The 12,104-nt window shown below is 38.9% G+C and overlaps 1 protein-coding gene across 18 annotated transcripts in view; it reads left to right on the forward strand.

Annotated features, from left to right (window-relative positions):
- The window catches only part of CD55 (CD55 molecule (Cromer blood group)), a 32,331-nt gene extending 25,253 nt beyond the window's left edge, over positions 1-7,078 (forward strand). For 7 of the 18 annotated variants that reach the window (XM_006159296.3, XM_006159300.3, XM_006159298.3 and 4 more), the window contains 3 exons: positions 2,649-2,721; positions 5,772-5,867; positions 6,955-7,064. In XM_006159296.3, the coding sequence (XP_006159358.1) occupies positions 2,649-2,721; positions 5,772-5,829 (131 nt within the window). In that variant the 3' untranslated portion in view covers positions 5,830-5,867; positions 6,955-7,064. Of the gene's footprint in view, positions 1-2,648; positions 2,722-4,899; positions 4,948-5,771; positions 5,868-6,954 lie in introns of all 18 variants that reach the window. The other 11 variants (XM_006159297.3, XM_006159302.3, XM_006159305.3 and 8 more) reach the window with 3 other exon arrangements.
- The last annotated feature ends 5,026 nt before the right edge of the window (positions 7,079-12,104 follow it).

Here is a 12,104-nt window from a genome sequence, read left to right on the forward strand (position 1 = left end):
GCACACAGACGCGCCCGATGTGAGTTTAAGCCATCAGTTCTGGGACTCGAACCGTGGTTGGCTACATGGTAGTCCGGTGCCATAGCCATTATGCCAACAGCTGGTCCCAGTCTCAGTTTTCTTGTCTGCAAGAAAAAATATCTATCATTCAATGCAATTTAATCAGTTTTTTTTTTTTTTTGGAGAGGTTTTCACTATAGGGCGCATGCGCTCGCCAGACAGAGAGAGACAGAGACAGAAAGCGAGAAATCACCACCCAGGGGGGATGGTCACGCCGCAATCCCTTCTCCTCCATTCTCCTCTCTGGATCCTGGGCACGCACGCACACGCGCCCGGCGTGAGTTTTAAGCCACCGGGTCCGGGACGTGAACCACGGTCGACTACGTGGGAGTCCAGCGACATAAGCCATTACGCTAACTGCTGGTTCCCCAATTTAATCATTTTTAACAAAACACTTCCTACTGTTTTCCAATCACTGTGCTAATTATTGGAGATCACCAAATGGCACAGTAGGTAGCAAACTAATTTGCAGTGTGTTAAACAGTGTATAGACAGAGCTCTGCATAATGGGAAAACCTAACTAAAATACTCCTTTCACTAGAGAATGCCATTTTCTAAAGTTATGTACTTGTCCTACCTAAGAACTTTTCATTTTATTGACTAGGAGCATCAAAATCATAATTATAATTTCATACTTTCATTGACTCCATATTGTGTAAATTTTAAATTGACACCAATTTATCTTTGAGTTGATTTTCTGAAGATATTAAGTGAGTTTTGAGATCCTAAACTGTTGCTTTTATACATAAAAGTTTTATTTGTTTCTAATTTGGGAACTAATACACTTTTATTAATTTGCGCTGAAACCGCAGAGTTTGTTTTCTGTGTTTCGCTGTGGTTTTCTGTTCAGCCATCAGTTGCCACCCATTTTCTTCCAGGGTTACATGTATGTGTTGATTGGTATTCTAGGGATAACCTTTTACTCTGTTGTAGTCTTTTTTTTTTTTTTTTTTGAGAGATTTTCACTGTAGGGCGCGTGCGCTCGCCAGACAGACAGACAGAGACATAGAGACAGAAAGCGAGAAATCACCCCCCAGGGGGGATGGTCACGCTGCAATCCCTTCTCCTCCATTCTCCTCTCGGGATCTTGGGCACGCACGCATACGCGCCTGGCGTGAGTTTTAAGCCACCGGGTCCGGGACACGAACCGCGGTCGACTACATGGGAGTCCAGCGACATAGCCATTACGCTAACTGCTGGTTCCCCTCTGTTGTAGTCTTGATGACTTTTTTTTTTTAGTCCTTTATTATTCAAATTAAAAATGAGATTGAAAATTAATGGGAACTAGTGAAGGGAAGAGGAACCCAGATTTTTGAAGAGCAGTGGTTTATTTTATGAATTGTCTTCCTGGTGAACACAGTGCTAGGACATCAGTTACAGAAATGGATTAGGAAAAATATTGCAAAAACTTACCTGTGGTGGAAATATTTTTTTTTTGGTGGGGGTGTTTTTTTGTTTATTTATTTGTTTTTTTTTTAAGGTCATGTACCCATAGGGGAGCATAATTGACCAGCATCTCAACTTTGCTGATTTGGAACCAAATACATCCATCAGTCTCATTAGCTTCAGTTGTTCTCTTAGTGTCATCTACATTTTCTGTTGAAGTGCAGACCAAAGAAGTCAAGTCCAGGCATTGAGGGACAGGGTAGGAAAAGACAGGATGGCGAGAGGAAAGGCAAGATGAGTAGTTTTGAGAAGAAAGATTGTGATCTGAAATGCAAACTATAAAAATGATTTGCTGTTGGGCTGGTCTTGTAGCTTACTTGTTAAGGGACCTGGATCCCACCCCATTGACTTAGAAAACTCACTAAAGTGCATGTCCCAAATCCTGACAGGATGGAGAAACAGAACAAGAGGGATGGTGGTGTGGCCATGCCCCATTGGGGGGGTGCTTTCTTTACTGTCTTTATCTCTGCCTCTCCCTGGTGAGCACATGTACCTGCTGGCAAGAGAGAGAGAGGGAGAGAGAGAGAGAAAGGAAAATGATTTGCTCATGACCAACTTATTTGATCCTTTGCATGTTGTTGTTCAGCTCAAAATAGTGCATGCAATCTTCACAATATTAGCTTTCCTATGTAAAATTTCATCTACAATAGACTGAACATTGAAGAACATTCTGTAGGTAAAAAGTAAATATCTTTTACCCTCCCTTAGATGAAAATGCTAAAGGTATTTTCTGCTTACAGGAAATGCTGTCCTTTGTATTAAGTAAATGGCCTTCCCATTAACCACATATGTGACATTTACCTTTTTTTAGTCTATAAAATAAGTGAACATAAGATACCTTCTAGTCCTAAAATGACATAATTCCATCATGTTTGACTCAGACATTTTACATTGCACATGATTCGGTTGAAAAACGGGAACTTTCTCATCTGTCAAGGTATTTTATGTGAACATTGTGATACTTTAGCTACATCCTTTTACCTGTATTTATTGTCATACTGGTGACACAGAAAATGCAATTTATGTTTCTGATTTTTCTTTAACTTGATTCATAACCAGGTTGTATATCATTGTGAAACTACACTGTATATATAATTGTTTATGTTTCTATTAACTATGTTACCAAATTTTTCCCCCTCAAGGATTTGTTGCTGTTGCTATAATAATTGGTATCCCAATTCTAGTCAAAATTTTCTGGGACTATGGAAAATCAGGGTGAGCAGAAATTCCAATGATTTCTAAAGTTTTATTCTTGCCTTCTTTCCACTGAAACATGTTAGTATATCAGTACTTTCTTGCATTTTTCTGACATGTTCTCTTTATGCTTTTTGTTCTCCATGGACAAACTTTGTCTCTTTTTTTTCTCTTGCTCAGTATGTTCTTGCTCAAGAGCACTGACCACATTTTAAAGAAAAGTGATTTGGAAGCCAAAGTTTCACTTTGTGCCCAATCAGCTCACCTTTTTTGCAACTCAGTATAACTTCCAGTATTATTTGTGCTGTACAGAAGCAGAGAAGCCGAGGGAAAGTCACCCTCTGCCATGGTCAAGGTGCCTGTGACTGGGCTTTTTCTGACTTAGAATTATGAGTAGATGCCAGGCTAGCTAAAAACAGTCACGTGGCTCAGAGGGCAGGCTTTGTTGTAATCCTGGGTCTGCTGTGTGACCATGAGCAACCTCTGGTCATAACCCCTCCCTGCCTCAACTTTCTCATTTGTAAAATGGGTGAAATATACCTCTTGGGATTGTACTAAAGACCAAATGAGTTTGCCTTCTATAAAGAGGTTAGGTCACTATTTGGCACATCGTAATTATCCCAACGCTAAAACAACACATGTGGGACCAGCAGATGATGGTGTACTGGTTAGGTCACTGGACTGCCGCATAGTTAGATGTGGTTCAATTCCTGGACCCAGTGGCTTAAAACTCACACTGGGCATGTGTGTGTGTGCATGCCCACAATCCCAAGAGAATGGAAGAGAAGGGATTGGGGTATGGCCTTTTCCCCTGGGAGGGTGTGATTTCTCGCTCTTTGTCTCTGACACCAGCAAATGCCCTATAGCAAAAATTTCTCTCAAAAACAAAACAAGACAAAACACACATAAAAATCAATATTATTTGAAATATCTCATTTGTATTGAATCCACATATTTTAAGTATAAATGTTATTGACTTTGACCAATTCTGACAAACAGAATTCTGGATTTAATTGTTCATAAAACTAAGTGTGGAGTCTATATAAATTTGAAGTTTTTCTAGGCTGACCTTTTGCCTATCCCTTTTTTAATCAGAACAACTACATTTTAATGCTATTACTAAATTGTTTTAATTCTTTGGTGTGAGCTATCTACTTTTTACTCTCTCTAATTTCTCCCTCCTTAAATGAACAAAATTATTTAAGACTTTTATAAGCTGAAGTATGTGAATGTTATTTAAATCACTTAAGTGGTTCAGCCCTTTAGTAAAAATATTTGACTTAAGTTTGGGAGACAAGGGAAGTTAATAGTTTTTATAAGTATTTATTTAATATCAGTTACAATAGTGTAGATGCCACTGTAGCAAATGTAGTCAGATGTATTATAACTTTCTATTGAGTTTTCAGAAATTTTTAGGATTATGGTTTAGAGCCTAGCAAAAACTAAGAGTTCTAAGTCATATAAAGTAAGGGAAGTTAGCAACAGATGCTTTAACTAAAAACTACCTTAACAAAAAATTACAAATGTACACCACCAGTCTTAACATCCTTTCTTGCATTTGTTCCAACTGTATTGGTGAGAATGTACATTAGCACAGCCATAGAGGCAAGGTTCCTGAAAATTCCAATATTCAAATTCCATATGATCCAACCATCCCACTATGAGTCATATATACAAAGGAAAGGAAATAAGGATTCCATAGAGATGTCCAGAGTCAGTGTTTATTGCAGCACAGTTCACAATGACCAAAATATGGAAGCAAGCCAACTGTCCCATCAACAGACAAATGCAGAATGGTGATAGAGACACATAGACACATACATATAACATACACATGTATAGTGGATTACCCTGCAACCATTACAGAGAAGGAAATTCTGTCATCTGAGCTAGCATGGTGCTGTCTGGAAGAAATCATTTGAAGTGAAATAACCTAGGCACAGAAAGAATACATGTTTTCACTCCTCCACGGAGACTAAGAATACGACCTCAGGAACAGAGAGTAGGATAGTGATGACAAGAGGTTGAGAAGGGAATAGAGATTTCAGTTTGCAGTAGGTCATCGGGAAAGTCATGATGTATTTTTGAATGTAAAAGTGCATCGTGAGTTTCTCGACAACCTCATATGAGAAATGAGGAGTTCTTGTGTTACATAGTACACTTGGGTAACTCTACTTATTAATTTGTTGTATCTTTCAGATGAGCTAAAAGAGGATTCTGAATATTTCCAGCTCTCCTTTTGAAATTGTAAATAGTGTTACCAATTTATCAATGATAAATTATTTAGAGAGTATTAACTTGCCAAAGCTAGTGCTTTGAAGCTTTGGGTGTCAGGAGAAGGTAGATTTGAGATGAGCTTACAAGGTGTTCGCTCTTGGCTTTCATAGTTTCTTTACATAATGTGGTAAAGAAATTGGCCATGATGTTTTTAACAGGACAAAAAACGTTGGAAAGTAGAAGGAGAGAATTGTCTCTGAATTGTATGGGATTTTGCCTTAAGTCTTATTGCTCATTGGGTGTCAGGAGAAGGTAGATTTGAGATGAGCTTACAAGGTGTTCGCTCTTGGCTTTCATAGTTTCTTTACATAATGTGGTAAAGAAATTGGCCATGATGTTTATAACAGGACAAAAAACGTTGGAAAGTAGAAGGAGAGAATTGTCTCTGAATTGTACTGTGGGATTTTGCCTTAAATCGTATTGCTCAATTCCTGAATCAGAGAAGAAATTCATGCCTTTTGCATGTGCACAGAAAAAAGACTACTTGCCTTGTTTTGAAGTATAAGCTGTCATGGGTAAAAGCTAGCTTTAGTCTCCTGATTTCACATCAATTTAATTAAAAATGTATCTTAATTAGTATTTAGGGTATAGTTAACGTGAAAGTGATAATGTAGTTTCCTCTAGTGATGTTTTGTGGTTGCCTTTACAAGGATCTATTTTCTTTTTTTAGACGTGTTGAGTCTGTATGAAAAATATTAGTTTCGAGATGGGAGTGTAAGCAATGCTTGATTGTGTTTTTTGATTGAAATTGAATGACATAATTCAATAAGTTTTTTTCCTTCTTTACTATTCAGCGCTTATAAAACACATGAAAACACCAAATCATTCACTGTTAAGTCTGATAGTTTGTGACTGGTGCCTCAGAAGTAAGACCTGGTAAATTATAAAAGGTATATATGGTTCTGTGTCCTGCAAAGTATCTGTCAGTACACTTGGGTTAGTGTCTCTCTGACTCTTAAAGAATAACAGAATTTGCCTTCTCTATGGTTTCCACAATTATCTTTCATTGTGAATGACTAACACATTGAATGTCTCTTCCCTCCGATACATCAGCTCTTGACTCAGCACTGTGTCCGTTGTCTCCTCCTATTTCACATTCAGTTTCTTACAATGATTAGATGCTATAGTGCCATAAATAGAGGAAAAACAATGACATCTTAGGGCTTAATAAGAATGCCTTTAGGGGCCCGCAGGTGGCGTGGTGGTTAAAGTTGCTGGACTCCCACATGGCTGATCACCAAGTCCTGGACCTGGTGGCTTGCTTTCTTGCCCCCCCTTCTCTCTCTCTCTCTCTCTCTCTCTGTCTGTCTCTATTTCTCTGTCTGACCTGACCAAACTGGGAAATAATAATAATAAAATTAAATAATCTTTAAAAAATTATACAAAAGAATGCTTTCATTATGATTATTTCTCTCTTGTGATGATTGGCTTGTCTTGTATTTGTTTATCCTTTTGTTTGGCTTCTACGTCTCCAGTATTTAAGAAATACTACAATATGTGTTAAGGTATCTTTTCGTAAGTCGTGCTTAGAGATCTGAAAAGGCATCGCTTCTATATCTTCATATAGACTATTAAAAAGATAACTTGATGTAAATGTATTTGAATCTTTCTGAGCGTCTTAATCTCTCAATGAATTCTTTTCTCTGTTCCACATGTAGTATTCAGGGGGGGTTTCTTTGACTTTGAATCTGGAAGTATCTTGCTTGAGTCTAGCTGTTTGAATCTATTTTGTTATCTGTTCTATTTTATTCTATTAATCTTGGAAAATGAAAAGCTTATCTGCCTTGTATTCATTGTTGCTATGTCTGCTAAATTATGCCTACAGAAGATTATACTCTGATTTACTATGCATTTGTTTTGCACCCTGAATTAACCAATTCTTTTTTAAGTTCTCTTGCATGGTAGCTAAAAATTAATGTTTTGTCATCGGTGAAGGAATCATTTTGATTCTAACTTTCTTTTTTTTTTAACTTTCAGGACACACATATATAACATTGACAGTTTTGCTTATGATGCTAGTAACCATTGGCTAGCTGACTTTCCCAAAGAAGAGTTAAGAAGAAAGTATATACAAATATACAGACTATTTCTACCTTCTTAATCTTCTTAGAACTTTCTGGAAGAGCGGATACAATAAATGAAATAGTGCACTTTGTTTTGCACGCTATCATTGTCTTTGAGACATGTTAGAGATGTCAACAAAGCAAGGAGACGGAATGGCCCTGGGATCACATTCTCAACACACCGCCACCTCTTGAAAATAGAACGGCTCTTAGGGAGGACTGTAGACTGAAAGATTATTCTTCCTTTGTTGTATGATATTGAAAACTGATAATGAACCAGCACTTACCCTATTATAAGGTGGATAAGCTGCAATTTTTTTTTTTTTGGAGAGATTTTCACTGTAGGGCGCGTGTGCTCGCCAGACAGACAGAGAGAGACATAGAGACAGAAAGCGAGAAATCACCCCCCAGGGGGGATGGTCACGCTGCAATCCCTTCTCCTCCATTCTCCTCTCAGGATCTTGGGCACGCACGCACATGCGCCCGGCGTGAGTTTTAAGCCACCGGGTCCGGGACGTGAACCGCGGTCGACTACGTGGGAGTCCAGCGACATAGCCATTACGCTAACTGCTGGTTCCCGATAAGCTGCAATTTTGTATTTAGAACAATCTAAAAACAACAAACAAAAAACCCAGCCCTGTGAAATGCATGTTCTTTGACTTAATGTCCTTCAAAGTATCCAGAGGGCCTGCAGGTGGCGCAGAAGTTATGATGACTGGGGCTCTGATGGCTGACTGAGCAGTTTGAGTCCCAGACCCAGAAACTTGAAAAACATGCCAGGCACATGTGGGGTGTGTGTGTGTGTCTGTCTGTCTGTCTGTCTGTCTCCAAATTCCCAAGAGAAGAATGGAGTAGAGAGGATTGTGGCATGGCCATCTTCCCTAGGAGTGATTTCTCACTTTCCCTCGAAAAACTAAAAAAAAAAGAAAAATTGAAAAGTCTCTAGAGATATTACAATATTAACATAAGGAAAGATTCTGTATTTCCACAATGACCTGTTCATAGCCAAATTGTAAATCTCGTTTTATAACATTAATTTATTTATATTTATTTATGTCAGTGAACATTGATTTTACATGTATAACAAGAAAAATTTAAGATTTGTAAAGAAAAATTTATTTTCCCTAAATAGAAATAAATAATTGACCATATTTACTTGTTTCATATAATGTTTGGATATTTTTCTCAGATGTGAATGTTTTATTTCTAAATAAGGATTCCCTTCCTGCCTCCTGTAAGTAGTTTGCAATACTGTTCTCCGGTTGTCCCTGTGTAAGTCATTTTAGTTACATTTGTACTGTATTGTACTTTCTCAAGTATGTTGCATCGTTCCCTGTTACAATGTTGACATTACTTGCTATTGATTTACCTAAAGACAATTACATCAATTTCTAGATTCTTAATATATTTTGGTCATGTAGCCGATTATATTCTAGGTGTTAGACTAGACTACAATATTACACATCACTAGATTTAACAATAATTTTTTTGTTTTACTGCCTCCTCTGTTACATTTTGTTGTTCACATTCCATGGGCTTCATGGCACTTCACTATAAATACTAAAGTATGTATTTCTATCAATGAGGACATTTTTCTTTCTAACCTCAACTCAAAACTAACAAGGTTAACCATAATTTTCTAATAGTTTCTAGTATTAGGAAATTACTTTAACTGAACTAAAAGTTCTGGGAATAGGTGCATATCCACCTATTCATTTCTTTGTTAGATATGAGGGCCAGCACTTGTAGGATTTCTCTCTTTCCCCCTTTTTTGTTTTTGTTCCTATTTTTGTTTTTTGGTAAGTTTCTTCATTTCTCCCATGGGTCAGAGAAGAAGCACCCCTACAGGGTCTTGATGGCCTGATCCACCGCTGCCTCAGCCAGCCTGGATCATGGGCCTGCGGATGCCTGGTGTACTCAGGGGAGCTTCTGGGTGCAGACCCGGAACCTTCCCATATGGGTTAGCCTTGCAGAGCAATGTGTGTTACCACTGCCCCACCCTCCGGCCCCTCTTGTAGGGTTTTTGTTTACTTTGGTCTGTATTCTGTTGTCATAGGGTCAAACTGCTTTTTTTGTTTGTTTTTTAAGGTCTGCCGTCTTACAGGTTTTTCTTTTATCATAAGGATTACATTGCCTTTCCTCTCAACACCGATGCTTCGTTATTGTAGCATGTTCTACTCATGCACCACAGAACCTTGAGTTGTATAATATTCAATGCACTATGACGACCACTCTTCTGGGCACACCTGAAGATTGAGAATGTTTTCCTTCACTCTCCTAGCTGTTTTCTTTGGTTAACGCCCAAGGTACAAATGCCTCATTTTCCACCCACCTTGAGGGTTCCCTCCAATTCCTTCCCTAGAAACAGCTTCTTCCCAGAAATCACTGCTTTCTTTGCAGCCTATTCCAGTGGTGGCTGTTCTTTTCATGCTCCGTGTGACACATTGTTGAGAGGCACTGGTATTGGTTTTCCTGTTTCTCGTTCTCACTTCTATCTCTTTTCCCACACACTCTTTTAAAAAGAGTAATTGTTCCCTCTGGTAGGATCACTTACTAAAATGTCAAACTTGTTTCCCTCTCTTGATTCTAAGCACATAGCCCAACTTTCCCTGTCACAGGGAACGTCATGACAGATGGAAGCAGAACTGAGTTAAAGACAACCCTCTTCTGCATTTTCCTTCTCTGAAATCCTCCAGCCATAGAGGTCTAAGCTGTGGGGAGGGAGAGAGAAACAGAACCAGGAAGAGAGAAGGTTCCTGTGAACAACAAAGGCTTTGGGATCAGCCTCCAGCCTGGAGCCAAGCATCCTGGTAGTTTCCGGGTGACAGTGACTGGTGAGTCTCAGACAAGTGACAGGAAGCTGCATGGTTGCTGTATTTTGAAGTTGAGAATTGTTTGCTCCCCTCTCCCAGGCTTTTCCACTTTTTCATGCAGTTTTCCCCGAAACCGCCCTTGTTTACCATAAAGGCTGGTGGGAGTAGTGTGTGCAATTGCTGAGGGTTTTGTTTCACTCTGTGTGCTTTCTTACTGGCCATTTGTAAGTTTTGGCTTTCTTTGTTCTATGTGGTGTTGAAGGGGTGGTTTTGTACAACCACACATTATGTTGGCGTGGCTCTGGGAAATCACATAGTGGGAAAGCAAACTGGTGCAGCCCTTTTGGAAGGGAATTTTACAATATCTATCACAAATAAATATATGTTTATCCTTTGGCCCACCAGTCGCACTCTAGGAATGACCCTTGAAGATGCAACCATCCACAACATGAAAATACACATGCATAAGGTTATTCATCAGAGCACTGTCACTGCAAAAGATTGAGAACAGTCTGAATATCCATACATAGGACGGGCCAAATAAACTGTTATATCCCTCCTCCAAAAAAAAAAAAAATCTATGGAGATATTTAAAATAGAGAAAGATCTGTGAACTGTCATGGAGTTATTTCCAGAATATATTAAGCGGAAAAAGTAGAGTGTGAAAGACTATAGCATGCTATTTTTCATGAAAGGAGGAGGAGGAAACAAACATCTATGCATGTTTCATTTTGTGCACAAAGAAACAGGAAGCATAAACTAAAAACAATAGGTGGTGAGAATTTTGAATGGGAATGTGGCATGTTGTTTGGCTTGAAATTTTAGAGCCATTGTCGCACATGTTAAAAAGGCAAGTAAATACAGGCAGCAAAAATCGGAAGGGAAGAGGAGGAACATCATAAAGGAATACTATTCCCATAAAGGAACCTTATCACATTTCAAGTCAATAAGTAACCAACTGCATTTTAGAGGGGCCAGCAGGTAGCATGGTGGCTAAGGTACTGGCCTCCCATGTGATTCACCACAGTTCTAGTCCTGGCCCTGGCAGCTTGCTTTCTCACATTCCCTCTCTCCCCCTGTGTCTCTGTCTCTTTCTTATAAATACATGTGCCCTATAGCAAATTACAAAAACAATACTTTTTTTAAAAAAAAAGAAGCTAGAGATTGAGCTAAATCAAATAACCTCCAAACAGTATTTCTGTTCTATCACCAAAAGCTAAAGACTAAAGGAATATATAACAAATGTTGGATTCATTTTAATAGGTTTAATTTTTCATGGTATTGTGCTTCAGTAATTTCAACGCTACCTTATGTGCATTCTAAGATGGAGCAAATAAGTGCATTGTGAATAATGAAAGTCACTGTCAGGGAAGAGTTACCAATATGAAGGGAACGCTGGAGTGAAACCCATAGTATATCATTGTAGTTTGAGTTATCAGGATGGACCCGTGATTCAACATCATTCACAGAGAAACAGATGCAGATGTGAGTGTGCACATCTGTGTTAGGGCTCTCTGGAGACGCAGATACAAGAGGATTTTAGAAAGATGTAAGAGATTTATTGTGGGGAAATTCTGTCCAAGTGCAAAGGCTGGAGAACCAGGGTGATAAATGGTGTAACTCCCAGCCCAAGGCTGGAAGCATGCTGGTGTGAGAGCAAGACTTTGTCCACAATGGTGAGAGCTATAGGCTATTCCTGGACTTACTAAAATAAGCCATCACAGCATCTGTGTATGTATACGATATGTACCACTATGTACAGTTTATGTACGACCTCTATATGTGTGTGTGTATATGTATATGTTTTAGTGTGTTATGTTGCTAACAAATACCGGGTAGTTTTATAAAAAGATAGAGGTGGGGCCAACATGGTGGTTAAGTAGCTGGACTCCCACATGGCTGACTGATTCGAGTCTCAGACTGGGTGGCTTGCTTTGTAGACTCTCTTGTGAGTGCACAAGCCTTGTAGCAAACTGAAAAATAATAAATAAATAATTGTTTTTAAAAAAGGAAGTTTTATTTATAAACTCACAATTCTGTTGGCTCTCACCTGGGCCTACACTGTGACCCAAGAAAACAGGATGGGGGTGTAAGCAGAGAGAGAGCTTCTGACTGCTCTGTCCCGTCGGAAGTAACCTTTCTCACGAGAGCTAGAATTGGCTGGGTCTTGCAAGACATCATTAATCTATTCATGAAACTGTTGCCTCCATGATGCCAATCCACATGAGCCAATCATCACCTACTAGACCTC

The sequence above is a fragment of the Tupaia chinensis genome, unplaced genomic scaffold (genome assembly GCF_000334495.1).
Source record: "Tupaia chinensis unplaced genomic scaffold, TupChi_1.0 Scaffold000627_1, whole genome shotgun sequence".
NCBI lineage: Eukaryota > Metazoa > Chordata > Mammalia > Scandentia > Tupaiidae > Tupaia > Tupaia belangeri.